General features: G+C 40.8%; 1 protein-coding gene across 3 annotated transcripts in view; it reads right to left on the bottom strand.

Moving 5' to 3' along the window:
• ROCK2 (Rho associated coiled-coil containing protein kinase 2) overlaps window positions 1-19,964 on the bottom strand; it is a 653,542-nt gene that overhangs the window by 81,100 nt on the left and 552,478 nt on the right. For all 3 annotated transcript variants that reach the window (XM_053709676.1, XM_053709677.1, XM_053709678.1), the window contains exons 18-19: window positions 4,496-4,656; window positions 1,142-1,326 (exon numbers count right to left, since the gene is read on the bottom strand). In XM_053709676.1, the coding sequence (XP_053565651.1) occupies window positions 1,142-1,326; window positions 4,496-4,656 (346 nt within the window). The remainder of the gene's footprint in view (window positions 1-1,141; window positions 1,327-4,495; window positions 4,657-19,964) is intronic.

Raw genomic sequence — 19,964 nt, 5'->3', positions numbered from 1 at the left:
TGAAAAATAAGGAAAGTTGAACATTCTGAGTCAAGGCAAATAAATGTTTGAATACATATATTTAGAACTTTATAAACAAAGTGCCCAACCATAGCTAGGAGTGTCACAGAAAATAAGACTTACTTACCCCAGGACACTCATCTACATATAGCAGATAGCCAAACCAGTACTGAAACGAGAATCAGCAGAGGTAATGGTATATATAAGAGTATATCGTCGATCTGAAAAGGGAGGTAAGAGATGAATCTCTACGACCGATAACAGAGAACCTATGAAATAGACCCCTTAGAAGGAGATCACTGCATTCAAATAGGCAATACTCTCCTCACATCCCTCTGACATTCACTGCACGCTGAGAGGAAAACCGGGCTCCAACTTGCTGCGGAGCGCATATCAACGTAGAATCTAGCACAAACTTACTTCACCACCTCCATCGGAGGCAAAGTTTGTAAAACTGAATTGTGGGTGTGGTGAGGGGTGTATTTATAGGCATTTTAAGGTTTGGGAAACTTTGCCCCTCCTGGTAGGAATGTATATCCCATACGTCACTAGCTCATGGACTCTTGCTAATTACATGAAAGAAATGACTACTCAAGTACTGAGAAGAGAGGTCAGACATTAAAAAAAAAAGAAAGAAAAAAAAGAACGACCTATCAAATGATATTTGCTGAGAGGCTCACACACTGCATTAGTCAAATTTAGTGAACATATACAGGGAAGACCATGCTGCTGCCTTGCACATTTCAGGTGATTCAGCTTCATTATATCAAGAATATATATTAGAATGTCCTCCCTGCCTCATATGAAATCATAGTACCCCTTATTCTATTCACAGGCACAAAAAGCAAAGATCTTACAGTAACAGCACCTTATACCTGGCTAATATACACATACTGTCTGGCCTAAATATAGAAATAAAATAGACATAGCTCTGACCTACATTCCCAAAAAACAGTGCTACACATACAAATGTCTAAGCAATGCCGCACCAACACCCAGAGCTCTCAGATTTAAAAATCCCACTTTGCTTGTCCCATTAACCCTATCTGGCTGCATAGCGTGCACTATTTTGACTCTAAATTTTCTATCTGCGACTGCAGACATCGGTCTTACAGACTCATTATGGGCTTCTGACTCTTACTTGCGCAGCTCAGTGTTCTGTTTCTCCAGGTTCAGTTTTATCTCTGTTAGATGATTGATCTCTTGTTTAAGTTGTTTTTCAGACATCTTCAAACTGTTCACCTGCTGCAGCTGCATTTTCAAGTCGTTCTGTGTCAGGCTTCTTTTCTGCGTCTCTTGCTCAGTTTTTAATGTTAAGTTTTTAACCTAAGCACAAGTAAAATAATTCAGATTAACACATTTTGGCTTATATGTTACAATGTAAAAGACAACGATTCATTCTGCAACAACCAGGAAAACTTAAATACAGTAAAACTTGGGCTTAGAGCTGTGGATGCGATCTGGAAAATGAAAAGGTAACTGAAATAGTTTTTAATGCGGTCATGTATGTTTTTATACAAGGGACTGGGCTGTGGGTGTTCTATAAACAAAATAACGTGGATTTGCCAAAGTACAGAGCAGCGGACTATATATAAACTAGTCCTAAAGCCCGTTTACACGGGCCATCTTTTGCAGTACAGTGGTCCCACCCCTTGCTCTCTCCCCCCCCCTCTCTTTTGCTCTCTCTCCCCTTTCCTTTTGATCTTTCCCCTCTCCACCCTCTCTTTTGCTCTCTCCCCTCCTCTCTTTTGCGCGTTCTCTCTCCCCCCTCTCTTTTGCGCTCTCTCTCCCCCCCCTCTCTTTTGCGCTCTCTCTCTCCCCCCCTCTCTTTTGCGCTCTCTCTCTCCCCCCTCTCTTTTGCGCTCTCTCTCCCCCTCTCTTTTGCGCTCTCTCACCCCTCTTTCTTTTGCGCTCTCTCTCCCCCTCTCTTTTGCGCTCTCTCACCCCTCTTTCTTTTGCGCTCTCTCTCCCCCTCTCTTTGGCGCTCTCTCTCCCCCTCTCTTTGGCGCTCTCTCTCTCTCCCCCTCTTTTGCGCTCTCTCTCTCCCCCTCTCTTTTGCGCTCTCTCTCTCCCCCTCTCTTTTGCGCTCTCTCTCTCCCCCTCTCTTTTGCGCTCTCTCTCTCCCCCTCTCTTTTGCGCTCTCTCTCTCCCCCTCTCTTTTTAGCTCTCTCTCTCCCCCCCTCTCTTTTGCGCTCTCTCCACCCCCCTCTGTTTTGCACTCTCTCCCCCCTCTCTTTTGTGCTCTCTCTCCCCCCTCTCTTTTGCGCTCTCTCTCTCCCCCCTCTCTTTTGCGCTCTCTCTCTCCCCTCTCTCTTTTGCGCTCTCTCTCCCCCCTCTCTTTTGTGCTCTCTCTCTCCCCCCTCTCTTTTGCGCTCTCTCTCCCCCTCTCTTTTGCGCGCTCTCTCTCCCCCTCTCTTTTGCTCTGTCTCTTTCCCCTCTCTTTTGCTCTCTATCTCCATCCCTCTCTCTCCCCCTTCTTTTGCTCTCTCTCCCCCCCTCTCTTTTGCTCTCTCTCTCCATCCCTCTCTTTTGCTCTCTCTCTCCATCCCTCTCTTTTGATCTCTCTCTCCATCCCCCCTTTTGCTCTCTCCCCCTCTGATTTTCTCTCTCTTCCCTCTACTTTGCTCGCTCTCTCTCCTCTGTTTTGTGCTCTCTCCCCCTCTCTTGCTCCACCTCTTTTGCTCTCTCTACCCCCTCTCGTTTGCTCTCTCTACCCCCTCTCGTTTGCTCTCTCTACCCTTTCTTTTGCTCTCTCTACCCTTTCTTTTGCTCTTTCCCCTCTCTTTTGCTCCCTTTCTCCACCCTCTCTTTTTTGCGCTCTCTCTCCCCCCTCTCTTTTGCGCTCTCTCTCTCCCCCTCTCATTTGCGCGCTCTCTCCCCCCCTCTCTTTTGCGCGCTCTCTCTCCCCCTCTCTTTTGCGCTCTCTCTCTCTACCCTCTCTTTTGCGCTCTCTCTCTCCCCCTCTCTTTTACTCTCTCCATCCCTCTCTTTTGCTCTCTCCCCCCCTCTCTTTTGCTCTCTCTCCATCCCTCTCTTTTGCGCTCTCTCCATCCCTCTCTTTTGCTCTCTCTCTCCCCCTCTCTTTTGCGCGCTCTCTCCCCCCTCTTTTGCGCGCTCTCTCCCCCCTCTTTTGCGCGCTCTCTCTCCCCCTCTCTTTTGCTCTCTCCCCCCGTCTCTTTTGCTCTCTCTCCCCCCCTCTATTTTGCTCTCTCTCTCCATCCCTCTCGTTTGCTCTTTCTCCCCCTCTCTATTGCTCTCTCCCCCTTCTCTCCCCCCTCTCTTTTGCTCTCTCTCTTCTGCTCTCTTTCCCCCTCTCTTTTGCTCTCTCCCGCTCTGATTTTCTCTCTTCCCCTCTGATTTTCTCTCTCTTCCCTCTCTTTTGCTCTTTCCCCTCTCTTTTGCTCTTTCCCCTCTCTTTTGCTCTTTCCCCTCTCTTTTGCTCTCTCTCCCTCCTCTCTTTTGCTCTTTCCCCTCTCTTTTGCTCTCTCTTCAGCTATTTCCCATCTCTTTTTGTCTCTCCCCGACCTTGCCCGGCCCCACCACGCCGGCCACGCCCACTTTTGCCGCACCGTGCCAAACAGCAGATCAGGTAAGGCCAGGTGTGTTTGTCCTCGTGCTGTCTCTACTGCGCATGACAGCTTTGAACAAACACACTTGGCATTTTATATTATAGGATGTTATCCTGCATGAATCTCAAAGAATCGGCCAATTAATGCTAGTGATGATGTCAAAAAAGACCACTCTCAGGATTTTCTGAGCATAAGCTCTACAACAAAGCAGTTCTAAAGTGTATGGGGGGGGGGGTTAAACAACAAAAAGAGTGAATTTAAGATGGACGTGAAACCTAAAATTTTTCTTTCATCAATCAGATAAAGCATGCACTTTTAAAGAAAAAAGTTTAAACTGTACTCCTACTATCAAATTAATTCTGTCCTCTTGCTGTCCTTTGTTGAAGAGCATACTGAGGTAGGTATTGTAGAATGCACACACCTGGCAGCAGTTTTGTTTTAAACTAGGTATGCTATTCAACAGAGAATCAAAGAGAAAACAAATTTTGATAATATAAGTTGGAACTTTTTTATTATTATTATTATTTTAATTGCCTGCTCCGCCTGACTCAGGAAAGAAAGATCTTGTGTTTCATTAGCCTTCAATTTTTTTGTGTTATTGTTGGTTAATTCCCTTAATATATATTCTAAATTCTAATTAGTAATATAGACAATTTGTCCCAAATATAATAAATAAACTTAATAAGTAGTTCATGTACAAGTATTTGTAAGCCCTTCTCATAAGAACTTACATCCTGTTACATAGTGCGTTATCTGAGAACATCTTTATATTCTGATAATGTATAAATAAATGTAAAGTGCATGTGTAAGCGTTTGATGGGACTATGCCCTAATCAGTAGATATTATTGGCAAACTCTGGGAAAAGAAAAAATATGAAACCTGTAATTATCTTTGGTTTTCAATCCTACTTTTCATGTATACTCACATCCTCGTTGAGCTTGTCTTTGAGAGCCTCCAACTCGCTTATCTTTTGCTTGGCTTGCTTGACATCACAGTCCAGCATGGAGCACTGTTTCTCGGCTTCCAGTAAGCCGTTCTCTAACCTCTGCTTGGCTATCCTCTCATCTTGCAGTTTCCTCTCTACGTCTGAAAAGGACAAACACGTTTACTAGTTTTTGTTAAAGGCTCAGCCCAAGGAGAGATCATTAATCAAACCTATAGATAAATTATTTTGCAGGATGAGAAAACGAGTCTGCAGCTTCAAAGAAAAAATAAATAAATAAAAAAGATTAGTTAAAGGGGACAGTCTACTTAATTTTTTTGTTTTATTGTTTAAAAAGACAGATAACACCAACATTGTTATATTAATATACTTTATAGTTTTCCTGTTTCTAAGCCTCTGCAGGCCACCTCTTATTTCTGTGGTTTTTTTTAGCTTTTTAAATTTTTGCAAAACAGCCAGACAGTGCTAGTTCCTGTGTGACATATAGATAACAATGTGCTTACTCCCATGGAGAATAAAGATGGTTATACAAGAACCGCCACTGATTGGCTCAAATGCAATATTGTAAAAAGCACTGAGATAAGGGGGGCAGACAGCACAAGGTAATCACAGAGGTAAAAAGTGTATTAATATAACAGTGTTGGTTGTGCAAAACTGGGGAATGGGTAATAAAGCGATTATCTTTTTAAACAAGAACAATTTTCATGTAGACTGTCCCTTAAGTAGCTCTGTACTTTAAAGAACAGTATGTGCAGTAGTGTTTGTACACTATTTTATATAATAATAATACTAATTCGGGCAGACCATGGACATGTAAATGTAAGACTTAAAAAGTTTTATGTATATGAATTAAATCATTAAATTAATTTCCACAGCACAATATTGAACTTTACACATGTTTGGAATACAAAATAACTGAACAAATCATTACAATATGATCAGATGCTGCAGAGAAAGACGTACAACCTTCATAACCTACTCCTTAAAGCAGAGCTTTCCAAACTTTTCATGTTGGTGACACACTTTTTAGACCTACATCATTTCGCGACACGGTAATTAATTCAGTTGTACTAGCAAAAAGGATGTTAAACTAACTTGTTTTAAAATATACGGACACATACATAAATTATATAATAATGTATTTACAAGTAACAGTATGTATGTGCAAGAATTTAAAAAAAGTTTAATAACACCAATAGCTACTTACTATTTTAATGGGATGTATGAGGTTGATGGGATGAACACAATTTCTGAATATTTGGTGGAATATTAGATAAAGACACTCACATTTCATCATCAAGCATTTTTAAGCTTCCACTTCCTATCCATATATCAAGAGCAGGAACAGCAATGCACTACTGGGAGTTAGCTGCAAAAAAAACCTCTGACTTCAGCTCAGCGTTTAAACTGCCGCCCTTAGAGCTCCGTGAGCCATACTGACTACTGCCCGCGCTGCAAACACACTGCTGTCCCACTCACTGACTACACATGCAGTCACAAGCCAATTAAGGAGACTACACGTGCAGTGAGGAGCCAATGTGCCGCCAAAGCCGCCAATGGGAATAGTTTCAGTTCCCACTGAGCTGTGTTAATTGGTTAAGATGATCTGTGACCCACTAGGTATCAATCGTGTCAACCATGTGATATGCATAGCAGGCGGAAAGTCAGAAACCCCCCCCCAAAAAAAAAAATTAAATTTAAAAAATATTGCGCTGAAGCAGGGACACACCTACACACTGCTGCCGACACACTAGTGTGTCCCGACACACAGTTTGGAAAGCACTGCCTTAAAGGCATCTGAAAACTAAAACAAGGAGACCGATGTGCCGTGGGCGGCCGAAGCCGCTAAGTTTAGTGATGTGCAAGGGCACAGAAAGGGTGAGTTTAGCACCCTTTTTTACATATATGATCACTGAACCTCCACTTGACTCTTAGTGATGGTAAATTGGAGCGTTTGTTAAACGCTCAGATTTACCATTACTTTAATATGAGCTGACCTTTACTTGCAATGACTTCGTGGAGCATTAAAAAAACGGGGATCCCAATAATATCAATTTCCATTTGTTTTTTTTGGATTGTGATATTATACGTGAAAAGAAGACAAATTTATTTGACCCTAAAACAAATCAATAAGGTGAAAAATTGTCTTCTATTGATGTTAACGGTGTCATTGTAACAGATAAAGTTAGCAAAAACAGGGCTGGGTTATCAACAAAAGCATAAGGCAAGTAGTCATTTAGATGGAGGTGTCAAGCTTATAAAGCAAACGCAAAGGAGTACACTGTACGTCTGAGCATATTAGCAGTTTATTTCTGTAGAAAAGATAGCAAAGTTAGAAAGGAAATCGATTTTAAGGTATATCTGCAAATTGCTAGGGATTAACACACTGCTTTAATTATAATGACAACTGATGATCTGTCAGAAACATATAAAAAATGATCACAACGTTCCCAACATACCTGGGAAATTAAGCTTCATTCCAGTAGTATAATGTTTTCAGTACTGGAAGACTGTATGGCTTTATGTTCAAAATGCCCAGGCCCAAACGCTGCTGACTGGAGTGTGTTTACTTTGGCAGAAAAATAGCAAAAGCTTTGTGCCTTTATTTCAATATGCGTGAGGTCTGCACATACCAAACATGCAGATACAAAATCCTGCTTTTACCTCAAAGGCAGAATTGAGCTGCGACTTCATTTGACCTCTTTGCAAGCTACAGTGTGATGGATTCAATTCCTGTGGCTACGTATTAAAATGACTCTAGCTAGGGCCTGTATGGCGTCACTGACTAATACAGCTATTAAGGCCTTAGCCAACTGTAAAAAAAATTCAAAGACAAACTGAAATGTCTCTGCCAGCTCAGACACGGTTGTTTTGGAAATTTGTTAGAATTCCTCTAATATAAAAGAATTCTTGAATTCCGCTGTAAAGTATATCAAAACTGTCTCAGTTCCAAAACCTAGGTGAGAAATCCTTTTCTAAACAAACAGTTAATTGTCAGAAACCAAAAATAATGTCACTTCCTATAAAAAAATTATAGAAAAAATAATAATAATAAAATATATATATTTATATATTACTTAATGCATAGAATCAATACTTAAAATACATTAATGTATCAGATGATTTCTAAAAGCAATCATTTTACAAGAGTTTTGTTCCTTTCATCCATTTTTTAGAAACAAATTCTCTCCACCACCGAGAAAAATGGACTGTACATTTTACATGGGACATACACCAAAAACAATATACTAGACACCTGCAAGCCACCGCTGACTCTTTGAGGTGTGGTGTTTGACTGCTGGTGCACGAGGCTATGTGTCTTTGCCGCTGAAAAATACTAAACTTTTACTAGAAACATTTTTTGCTAATGGAAGTATATTGCTACATTCTTCTATTTAAAATGTAAATGCACCCACATAACTTTTTAACCAAATAGGGCTGGAATATGTAGCAAAATGTATTTCCATTGCTACATATTGTATCTCAATCTATCAACTAAAGGTTTAAAGGGACATTGAACCCGATTTTTTTTCTTTTGTAATTCAGATAGAGCATGAAATTTTAAGCAACTTTCTAATTTACTCCTATTATCAAATTTTCTTCATTCTCTTGGTATCTTTAGTTGAAATGCAAGAATGTAAGTTTAGATGCCGGCTTATTTTTGGTGAACAACCTGGGTTGTTCTTGCTGATTGGTGGATAAATTCATCCACCAATTAAAAAGTGCTGTCCAGAGTACTGAACAAAAAAAAAAAAAAAAAAAAAAAAAGTTAGATTCCTTCTTTTTCGAATAATGATAGCAAGAGAATGAAGAAAAGTTGATAATAGGAGTAAATTAGAAAGTTTCTTAAAATTGCATGCTCTATCTGAAACATGAAAGAAAAAAATTGGGTTCAGTGTCCCTTTAAGACATACATCTGAAATCCAACTGTGATATAAAATGATTAATATCTCGGTGTGAAAGTAAACTGAGGTTGAACGGGGTAAAAAATTCAACAGAAAGTAAAATGAGAAAAAGTTATATTCTGTACAAACACATATCTAAAGCACCACAGCATGTATACGTGTAGAAAAACGCATGTGTACAGTCATATCTGAAGCACCACAGCATGTATATGTGTAGAAAAAACATAATTTATGCTTACCTGATAAATTCCTTTCTTCTGTAGTGTGATCAGTCCACGGGTCATCATTACTTCTGGGATATTACTCCTCCCCAACAGGAAGTGCAAGAGGATTCACCCAGCAGAGCTGCATATAGCTCCTCCCCTCTACGTCACTCCCAGTCATTCGACCAAGGACCAACGAGAAAGGAAAAGCCAAGGGTGAAGTGGTGACTGGAGTATAAATTAAAAAATATTTACCTGCCTTAAAAACAGGGCGGGCCGTGGACTGATCACACTACAGAAGAAAGGAATTTATCAGGTAAGCATAAATTATGTTTTCTTCTGTTAAGTGTGATCAGTCCACGGGTCATCATTACTTCTGGGATACCAATACCAAAGCAAAAGTACACGGATGACGGGAGGGATAGGCAGGCTCTTTATACAGAAGGAACCACTGCCTGAAGAACCTTTCTCCCAAAAATAGCCTCCGATGAAGCAAAAGTGTCAAATTTGTAAAATTTGGAAAAAGTATGAAGCGAAGACCAAGTTGCAGCCTTGCAAATCTGTTCAACAGAGGCCTCATTCTTGAAGGCCCAAGTGGAAGCCACAGCTCTAGTAGAATGAGCTGTAATTCTTTCAGGAGGCTGCTGTCCAGCAGTCTCATAAGCTAAACGAATTATGCTACGAAGCCAAAAAGAAAGAGAGGTAGCGGAAGCTTTTTGACCTCTCCTCTGCCCAGAGTAAATGACAAACAGAGAAGACGTTTGTCGAAATTCCTTAGTTGCCTGTAAGTAAAATTTTAGAGCACGGACTACATCCAGGTTGTGCAGTAGACGTTCCTTCTTTGAAGAAGGATTTGGGCATAAAGAAGGAACAACAATCTCTTGATTGATATTCCTGTTAGTAACTACCTTAGGTAAGAACCCAGGTTTAGTACGCAGGACTACCTTATCCGAATGAAAAATCAAATAAGGAGAATCACAATGTAAGGCTGATAATTCAGAGACTCTTCGAGCCGAGGAAATAGCCATTAATAATAGAACTTTCCAAGATAACAACTTTATATCAATGGAATGAAGGTGTTCAAACGGAACGCCCTGTAAAACATTAAGAACAAGGTTTAAACTCCATGGTGGAGCAACAGTTTTAAACACAGGCTTAATCCTGGCCAAAGCCTGACAAAAAGCCTGGACGTCAGGAACTTCTGACAGACGTTTGTGTAACAGAATGGACAGAGCTGAGATCTGTCCCTTTAATGAACTAGCAGATAAACCCTTTTCTAAACCTTCTTGAAGAAAAGACAATATCCTAGGAATCCTAACCTTACTCCAAGAGTAACCTTTGGATTCACACCAATATAGGTATTTACGCCATATCTTATGGTAAATCTTTCTGGTAACAGGTTTCCTAGCCTGTATTAAGGTATCAATAACTGACTCAGAAAACCCACGTCTTGATAAAATCAAGCGTTCAATTTCCAAGCAGTCAGCTTCAGAGAAGTTAGATTTTGATGTTTGAAGGGACCCTGTATCAGAAGGTCCTGTTTCAGAGGTAGAGACCAAGGTGGACAGGATGACAAGTCCACCAGGTCTGCATACCAAGTCCTGCGTGGCCACGCAGGTGCTATTAGAATCACTGATGCTCTCTCTTGTTTGATTCTGGCAATCAATCGAGGAAGTAACGGGAAGGGTGGAAACACGTAAGCCATCCTGAAGTCCCAAGGTGCTGTCAGAGCATCTATCAGGACTGCTCCTGGATCCCTGGATCTGGACCCGTAACGAGGAAGCTTGGCGTTCTGTCGAGACGCCATGAGATCTATCTCTGGTTTGCCCCAACGTCGAAGTATTTGGGCAAAGACCTCCGGATGAAGTTCCCACTCCCCCGGATGAAAAGTCTGACGACTTAAGAAATCCGCCTCCCAGTTCTCCACTCCCGGGATGTGGATTGCTGACAGGTGGTAAGAGTGAGACTCTGCCCAGCGAATTATCTTTGATACTTCCATCATAGCTAGGGAGCTTCTTGTCCCTCCCTGATGGTTGATGTAAGCTACAGTCGTGATGTTGTCCGACTGAAACCTGATGAACCCCCGAGTTGTCAACTGGGGCCAAGCCAGGAGGGCATTGAGAACTGCTCTCAATTCCAGAATGTTTATTGGCAGGAGACTCTCCTCCTGACTCCATTGTCCCTGAGCCTTCAGAGAATTCCAGACGGCACCCCAACCTAGAAGGCTGGCGTCTGTTGTTACAATTGTCCAGTCTGGTCTGCTGAATGGCATCCCCCTGGACAGATGTGGCCGAGAAAGCCACCATAGAAGAGAATTTCTGGTCTCTTGATCCAGATTCAGAGAAGGGGATAAGTCTGAGTAATCCCCATTCCACTGACTTAGCATGCACAGTTGCAGTGGTCTGAGGTGTAAGCGTGCAAAGGGTACTATGTCCATTGCCGCTACCATTAAGCCGATTACCTCCATGCATTGAGCCACTGACGGGTGTTGAATGGAATGAAGGGTGCGGCAAGCACTTTGAAGTCTTGTTAGCCTGTCCTCTGTCAGGTAAATCTTCATTTCTACAGAATCTATAAGAGTCCCCAGGAAGGGAACTCTTGTGAGTGGAACGAGTGAACTTTTCTTTTCGTTCACCTTCCATCCATGTGACCTTAGAAATGCCAGCACTAACTCTGTATGAGACTTGGCAGTTTGAAAGCTTGAAGCTTGTATCAGAATGTCGTCTAGGTATGGAGCTACCGAGATTCCCCGCGGTCTTAGTACCGCCAGAAGAGCACCCAGAACCTTTGTGAAGATTCTTGGAGCTGTAGCCAATCCGAATGGAAGACCAACAAACTGGTAATGCCTGTCTAGGAAGGCAAACCTTAGGTACCGATAATGATCTTTGTGAATCGGTATGTGAAGGTAAGCATCTTTTAAATCTACAGTGGTCATGTACTGACCCTCTTGGATCATAGGTAAAATTGTCCGAATAGTCTCCATCTTGAACGATGGAACTCTTAGGAATTTGTTTAGGATCTTTAAGTCCAGGATTGGTCTGAAAGTTCCCTCTTTTTTGGGAACCACAAACAGATTTGAGTAAAACCCCTGTCCCTGTTCCGATCGTGGAACTGGATGGATTACTCCCATTAACAAGAGCTCTTGTACGCAGCGTAGAAACGCCTCTTTCTTTGTCTGGATTGTTGACAATCTTGACAGATGAAATCTCTCTCTTGGAGGAGAGTATTTGAAGTCCAGAAGGTATCCCTGAGATATTATCTCTAGCGCCCAGGGATCCTGAACATCTCTTGCCCAAGCCTGGGCGAAGAGAGAAAGTCTGCCCCCCACTAGATCCGATCCCGGATCGGGGGCCCTCAATTCATGCTGTTTTAGGGGCAGCAGCAGGTTTCCTAGTCTGCTTGCCCTTGTTCCAGGACTGGTTAGGTTTCCAGCCTTGTCTGTAGCGAGCAACAGCTCCTTCCTGTTTTGGTGCAGAGGAAGTTGATGCTGCTCCTGCTTTGAAATTACGAAAGGAACGAAAATTAGACTGTCTAGTCTTGGCTTTGGCTTTGTCCTGAGGCAGGGCATGGCCTTTACCTCCTGTAATGTCAGCGATAATCTCTTTCAACCCGGGCCCTTTGAAAGGTATATTGAAAGGTATATTAAGCAATTTAGACTTAGGTATATTAAGCAATTTAGACTTAGAAGTAACATCAGCTGACCAGGATTTTAGCCACAGCGCCCTGCGTGCCTGAATGGCGAATCCTGAATTCTTCGCCGTAAGTTTAGTAAGATGTACTACGGCCTCCGAAATGAATGAATTAGCTAGTTTAAGGACTCTAAGCCTGTCCGTAATGTCGTCCAGAGTAGCTGAACCAATGTTCTCTTCCAGAGACTCAATCCAGAATGCCGCTGCAGCCGTGATCGGCGCAAAGCATGCAAGGGGTTGCAATATAAAACCTTGTTGAACAAACATTTTCTTAAGGTAACCCTCTAATTTTTTATCCATTGGATCTGAAAAAGCACAGCTATCCTCCACCGGGATAGTGGTACGCTTAGCTAAGGTAGAAACTGCTCCCTCCACCTTAGGGACCGTTTGCCATAAGTCCCTTGTGGTGGCGTCTATTGGAAACATTTTTCTAAATATCGGAGGGGGTGAGAACGGCACACCGGGTCTATCCCACTCCTTAGTAACAATTTCAGTAAGTCTCTTAGGTATAGGAAAAACCTCAGTACTCGTCGGTACCGCAAAATATTTATCCAACCTACACATTTTCTCTGGTATTGCAACTGTGTTACAATCATTCAGAGCCGCTAACACCTCCCCTAGTAATACACGGAGGTTTTCCAGTTTAAATTTAAAATTTGAAATATCTGAATCCAGTCTGTTTGGATCAGAACCGTCACCCACAGAATGAAGCTCTCCGTCCTCATGTTCTGCCACCTGTGACGCAGTGTCTGACATGGCCCTAATATTATCAGCGCACTCTGTTCTCACCCCAGAGTGATCACGCTTACCTCTTAGCTCTGGTAATTTAGCCAAAACCTCAGTCATAACAGTAGCCATATCCTGTAATGTGATTTGTAATGGCCGCCCAGATGTACTCGGCGCTACAATATCACGCACCTCCCTCTGAGCGGGAGATGTAGGTACTGACACGTGAGGCGAGTTAGTCGGCATAACTCTCCCCTCGTTGTTTGGTGAAATTTGTTCAATTTGTACAGATTGACTTTTATTTAAAGTAGCATCAATACAGTTAGTACATAAATTTCTATTGGGCTCCACTTTGGCATTGCAACAAATGACACAGGTATCATCCTCTGAATCAGACATGTTTAACACACTAGCAAATAAACTTGTAACTTGGAAATACAATTCAATTAGAATAATATTAAAACGTACTGTGCCTTTAAGAAGCACAGAAGATCTATGACAGTTGAAAATTAATAAATTGAAACAGTTATAGCCTCAATCCTTGTAAATAACACAACTTTAGCAAAGGTTTAATCCCATTAGCAAAGATAACAAATTCTGAAAGCAGGAAACAAATTACAGAATAAACGTTTTTTATCTCAGTCAAACTATAATTCTCACAGCTCTGCTGAGAGAAATTACCTCCCTCAAAATAAGTTTTGAAGACCCCTGAGCTCTGTAGAGATGAACCGGATCATGCAGGGAATACAATGAGTTGCTGACTGAAATATTTGATGTGTAGAAAAAGCGCCAAAAAACGGCCCCTCCCCCTCACACACAGCAGTGAGGGAGAACAGAAACTGTCAGAAAACAGATTAAGCAACTGCCAAGTGGAAATAGTGCCCAAACATTTATTCACTCAGTACCTCAGTAAATGAAAACGATTTTACATTCCAGCAAAAACGTTAAACATAATCTCTAGTTATTAAACAGCTTTATGTATTTCTTACAGTGTAATTCTAGTGAAGTACCATTCCCCAGAATACTGAAGTGTAAAGTATACATACATGACATTATATCGGTATGGCAGGATTTTCTCATCAATTCCATTGTCAGAAAATAAAAACTGCTACATACCTCTATGCAGATTCATCTGCCCGCTGTCCCCTGATCTGAAGTTTACCTCTCCTCAGATGGCCGAGAAACAGCAATATGATCTTAACTACTCCGGCTAAAATCATAACAAAAACTCTGGTAGATTCTTCTTCAAACTCTGCCAGAGAGATAATAACACACTCCGGTGCTATTTTAAAATAACAAACTTTTGATTGAAGATATAAAACTAAGTATAATCACCATAGTCCTCTCACACATCCTATCTAGTCGTTGGGTGCAAGAGAATGACTGGGAGTGACGTAGAGGGGAGGAGCTATATGCAGCTCTGCTGGGTGAATCCTCTTGCACTTCCTGTTGGGGAGGAGTAATATCCCAGAAGTAATGATGACCCGTGGACTGATCACACTTAACAGAAGAAACATAATTTATGTAAGAACTTACCTGATAAATTAATTTCTTTCATATTGGCAAGAGTCCATGAGCTAGTGACGTATGGGATATACAATCCTACCAGGAGGGGACAAAGTTTCCCAAACCTCAAAATGCCTATAAATACACCCCTCACCACACCCACAATTCAGTTTAACGAATAGCCAAGCAGTTGGGTGATAAAGAAAGGAGTAGAAAGCATCAACAAAAGAAATTTGGAAATAATTGTGCTTTATACAAAAAATCATAACCACCATAAAAAGGGTGGGCCTCATGGACTCTTGCCAATATGAAAGAAATTAATTTATCAGGTAAATTCTTACATAAATTATGTTTTCTTTCATGTAATTGGCAAGAGTCCATGAGCTAGTGACGTATGGGATAGCAATACCCAAGATGTGGAACTCCACGCAAGAGTCACAAGAGAGGGAGGGGAAAAAAAACAGCCATTTTCCGCTGAAAAAAATAATCCACAACCCAAAAAAATAAGTTTATTCTCATAAATGAAGGAAAAAAACTTAAATCAAAAGCAGAAGAATCAAACTGAAACAGCTGCCTGAAGAACTTTTCTACCAAAAACTGCTTCTGAAGAAGCAAATACATCAAAACGGTAGAATTTAGTAAATGTATGCAAAGAGGACCAAGTTGCCGCTTTGCAAATCTGATCAACTGAAGCCTCATTCTTAAAGGCCCACAAAGTGGAGACTGATCTAGTAGAATGAGCTGTAATTCTCTGAGGCGGGGCCTGACCCGACTGCAAATAAGCTTGATGAATCAAAAGTTTCAACCAAGAAGCCAAGGAAATAGCAGAAGCCTTCTGACCTTTCCTAGGACCAGAAAATAAAACAAATAGACTTTTTAGTCTTTAGTAGCTTCCACATAATATTTCAAAGCTCTTACCACATCCAAAGAATGTAAGGATCTTTCCAAAGAATTCTTAGGATTAGGACACAAGGAAGGAACAGCAATTTCTCTATTAATGTTGTTAGAATTCACAACCTTAGGTAAAAATTTAAAAGAAGTCCGCAAAACTGCCTTATCCTGATGAAAAATCAGAAAAGGAGACTCACAAGAAAGAGCAGATAGCTCAGAAACTCTTCTAACAGAAGAGATAGCCAAAAGGAACAACACTTTCCAAGAAAGTAGTTTAATGTCCAAAGAATGCATAGGCTCAAATGGAGGAGCATGTAAAGCCTTCAGAACCAAATTAAGACTCCAAGGAGGAGAAATTGATTTAATGACAGGCTTAATATGAACTAAAGCCTATTCAATATCAGGAAGTTTAGCAATCTTTCTGTGAAATAAAACAGAAAGAGCAGAGATTTGTCCCTTCAAGGAACTTGCAGACAAACACTTATCCAAACCATCCTGAAGAAACTGTAAAATTCTAGGAATTCTAAAAGAATGCCAAAAGAATTTATGAGAAGAACACCATGAAATGTAAGTCTTCCAAACTCTATAATAAATCTTTCTAGAGACAGATTTACGAGCTTGTGACATAGTATTAATCACTGAGTAAGAGAAACCTCTATGACTAAGCACTAGGCATTCAATTTCCATACCTTCAAATTTAATGATTTGAGATCCTGATGGAAAAACGGACCTTGAGACAGTAGGTCTGGCCTTAACGGAAGTGGCCAAGGCTGGCAACTGGACATCCGAACCAGATCCGCATACCAAAACCTGTGTGGCCATGCTGGAGCCACCAGCAACACAAATCATTGTTCCATGATGATTTTGGAGATCACTCTTGAAAGTAGAACTAGAGGCGGGAAAATGTAAGCAGGATGATAACACCAAGGAAGTGTCAGCGCATCCACTGCTTCCGCCTGAACATCCCTGGACCTGGACAGGTATCTGGGAAGTTTCTTGTTTAGATGAGAGGCCATAAGATCTATCTCTGGAAGACCCCACATCTGAACAATCTGAGAAAACACATCTGGATGGAGAGACCACTCCCCTGGATGTAAAGTCTGACGGCTGAGATAATCCCCCTTCCAATTGTCTACACCTGGGATATGCACCGCAGAGATTAGACAGGAGCTGGATTCCGCCCAAGCAAGTATCCGAAATACTTCTTTCATAGCTTGGGGACTGTGAGTCCCACCCTGATGATTGACATAAGCCACTGTTGTGATATTGTCTGTCTGAAAACAAATGAATGGTTCTCTCTTTAACAGAGGCCAAAACTGAAGAGCTCTGAGAATTGCACAGAGTTCTAAAATATTTATTGGTAATCTCGCCTCTTGAGATTTCCAAACCCCTTGTGCTGTCAGAGATCACCAAACAGCTCCCCAACCTGAAAGATTCGCATCTGTTGTGATTACAGTCCAGGTTGGCCGAACAAAAGAAGCCCCTTGAACTAAACGATGGTGATTTATCCACCACGTCAGAGAGTGTCGTACATTGGGATTTAAGGATATTAATTGTGATATCTTTGTATAATCCCTGCACCATTGGTTCAGCATACAAAGCTGTAGAGGTCTCATGTGAAAACGAGCAAAGGGGATCGCGTCCGATGCTGCAGTCATGAGACCTAAAACTTCCATGCATAGCCAATGAAGGGAATGACTGAGACTGAAGGTGCCGATAGGCTGCAACCAATTTTAAACGTCTCTTGTCTGTTAGGGACAGAGTCATGGACACTGAATCTATCTGGAAGCCAAAAAAGGTGACCCTTGTCTGAGGAATCAAGAAACTTTTTGGTTTCCGAAGAAACAACACTAGTTGATTTGTGTGAGATTCTGCAGAACGTAAAGACTGAGCTAGTACCAAGATATCGTCCAAATAAGTAAACACCGCAATACCCTGTTCTCTGAATACAGAGAGTAGGGCACCTAGAACCTTTGAAAAGATTCTTGGAGCTGTTGCTAGGCCAAATGGAAGAGCAACAAATTGGTAATGCTTGTCTAGAAAAGAGAATCTCAGAAACTGATAATGTTCTGGATGAATCGGAATATGAAGGTATGCATCCTGCAAGTTTATTGTGGACATATAATGTCCTCGCTGAACAAAAGGCAGAATAGTCCTTATAGTCACCATCTTGAAAGTTGGTACTCTTACATAACGATTCAAAATTTTCAGATCCAGGACTGGTCTGAATACATTTTCCTTCTTTGGGACAATGAATAGATTTGAATAAAACCTCAAACCTTGTTCCTGAAAAGGAACTGGCATGATTACCCCTGAAGACTCCAGGTCTAAAACTCACTTCAGGAAAGCATGAGCTTTTACTGGATTTGCTGAGATACGTGAGAGAAAAAATCTTCTCACAGGAGGTCTTTTTTTTTTTAACATAATTTTTATTGTTTTATACATAATTAATTACAATCATAATTAACACAACACAGGGTGTATAAATAAACAAAAAAGGAAAAGAAAAAAGACAATAAGAAAAAAGAAACTTGTATCCCCGGCTCCTGCGGCTGAGGTTGTAAACACAGTATACATTGTCTTTGACGCAATTAAATATGACTAGAATTCAACTAAAATACATTAGGCACAGAATCTCTGTAATCCAGTCTCTCAAACTTTTTACTTCTTGTATGATCGGGTCTAAAGAAATATTGTTATATTACACAGTTATTCTCGTAACTGGTCGGCTAAAGTCCCAACCGACCAGAGCAGAACCATAGCTAATTCATCAAGACACAAAGTTTAAAACAACTAAACAAAACAAAACGAAATAAAACACAAAAGAACATAACAGGACAAAACAAGACAAAACAAAACAGAACCAAACAAAATACAAAAAAAAAAAAAAAAAGGGGGGGGGGGGACTTTCCTCTTCCGGGCCTTGCCTCTCATCTCCAATACCCAACAGGGCCTCAATTAGGGAGTTCACCTCTAAGACATGCTTCCAAAACAGGAACAGAGTTTCTAAACAGGAATATGTATTGTTTCTGTATACCTGTAGGTAAGCTTTGTAAAAAATGAATCCATTTATTAAGGAATCTTTTAATCTCCTGTTCTGAATCGATTGATGTATCATACTGTTCAATAGTTAATTTTAAATGCAAATTGTTTAGAAATTGCACAAAACTTGGAGAACTCTTCGATTTCCAGGAAGCAAAGATGGTGTTCCTGGCACATAAAACTGTAAAATTTATAAATGTTGTATTCAGATTAGATACCAAGGGTGTCTTTTCAAGCAGCAAAATGATGTAGTCTAGTTTAAGGTGAATCTGTTGCCTGAATATTTTTGAGAGCCAAAATGAAATTTTAGCCCAAAAGGATGCAACCTTTGGGCAGCTCCAAATAGAATGGATCAAGTTAGCCTTCGGGAAATTACATCTCCAGCAGGCATAACAATGGTTTTTATTCCAGAGATTTAGTGCATGGGGCGTTACATATGTACGATTAATGAATTTTAGTTGCGACTCTCTCCAAGCTAGTAACGGAGTAGCTTGCCAGGCCCTCAAAAAACTTTTGCTTATTGCATCAGTGTCAATACCTGGCATATCAGGTGACCATCTTTGTGCCAAGCAAGTAAGATGCTTCTCTCCTTCTTTTTGTATTAGCAGCTTATACCAGTAGGAGATGGAATGCACACCAGCACGGAAGAGGGCGATCCCTGTATACAAGCCCTCCCAACTAATATTATCAAAACTAGATTTCTTAGAATTCAAGTAGTGTCTCACTTGTAAATATCCAAAGAAGTCTTTGTTATCAACTTGAAAATTAGTTTTAATACTTTCAAATGAGTGGAGATTTCCAGACTCTCGGTTAATACATTGATCAAAATAGCCCTGGCCCCTAACCTGCCAGTTTTTGAAGATCTTATTATTTATCCCCTCTGTAAAACATAATTTATGTAAGAACTTACCTGATAAATTCATTTCTTTCATATTAACAAGAGTCCATGAGCTAGTGACGTATGGGATATACATTCCTACCAGGAGGGGCAAAGTTTCCCAAACCTTAAAATGCCTATAAATACACCCCTCACCACACCCACAAATCAGTTTAACGAATAGCCAAGAAGTGGGGTGATAAGAAAAAAAGTGCGAAGCATATAAAATAAGGAATTGGAATAATTGTGCTTTATACAAAAAAATCATAACCACCACAAAAAAGGGTGGGCCTCATGGACTCTTGTTAATATGAAAGAAATGAATTTATCAGGTAAGTTCTTACATAAATTATGTTTTCTTTCATGTAATTAACAAGAGTCCATGAGCTAGTGACGTATGGGATAATGACTACCCAAGATGTGGATCTTTCCACACAAGAGTCACTAGAGAGGGAGGGATAAAATAAAGACAGCCAATTCCTGCTGAAAATAATCCACACCCAAAATAAAGTTTAACGAAAAACATAAGCAGAAGATTCAAACTGAAACCGCTGCCTGAAGAACTTTTCTACCAAAAACTGCTTCAGAAGAAGAAAATACATCAAAATGGTA

Source organism: Bombina bombina, chromosome 4 (genome assembly GCF_027579735.1).
Source record: "Bombina bombina isolate aBomBom1 chromosome 4, aBomBom1.pri, whole genome shotgun sequence".
NCBI lineage: Eukaryota > Metazoa > Chordata > Amphibia > Anura > Bombinatoridae > Bombina > Bombina bombina.
The sequence above is the reverse complement of the archived record's forward strand: the minus strand, read 5'-3'. Positions and strand labels throughout refer to the sequence as shown.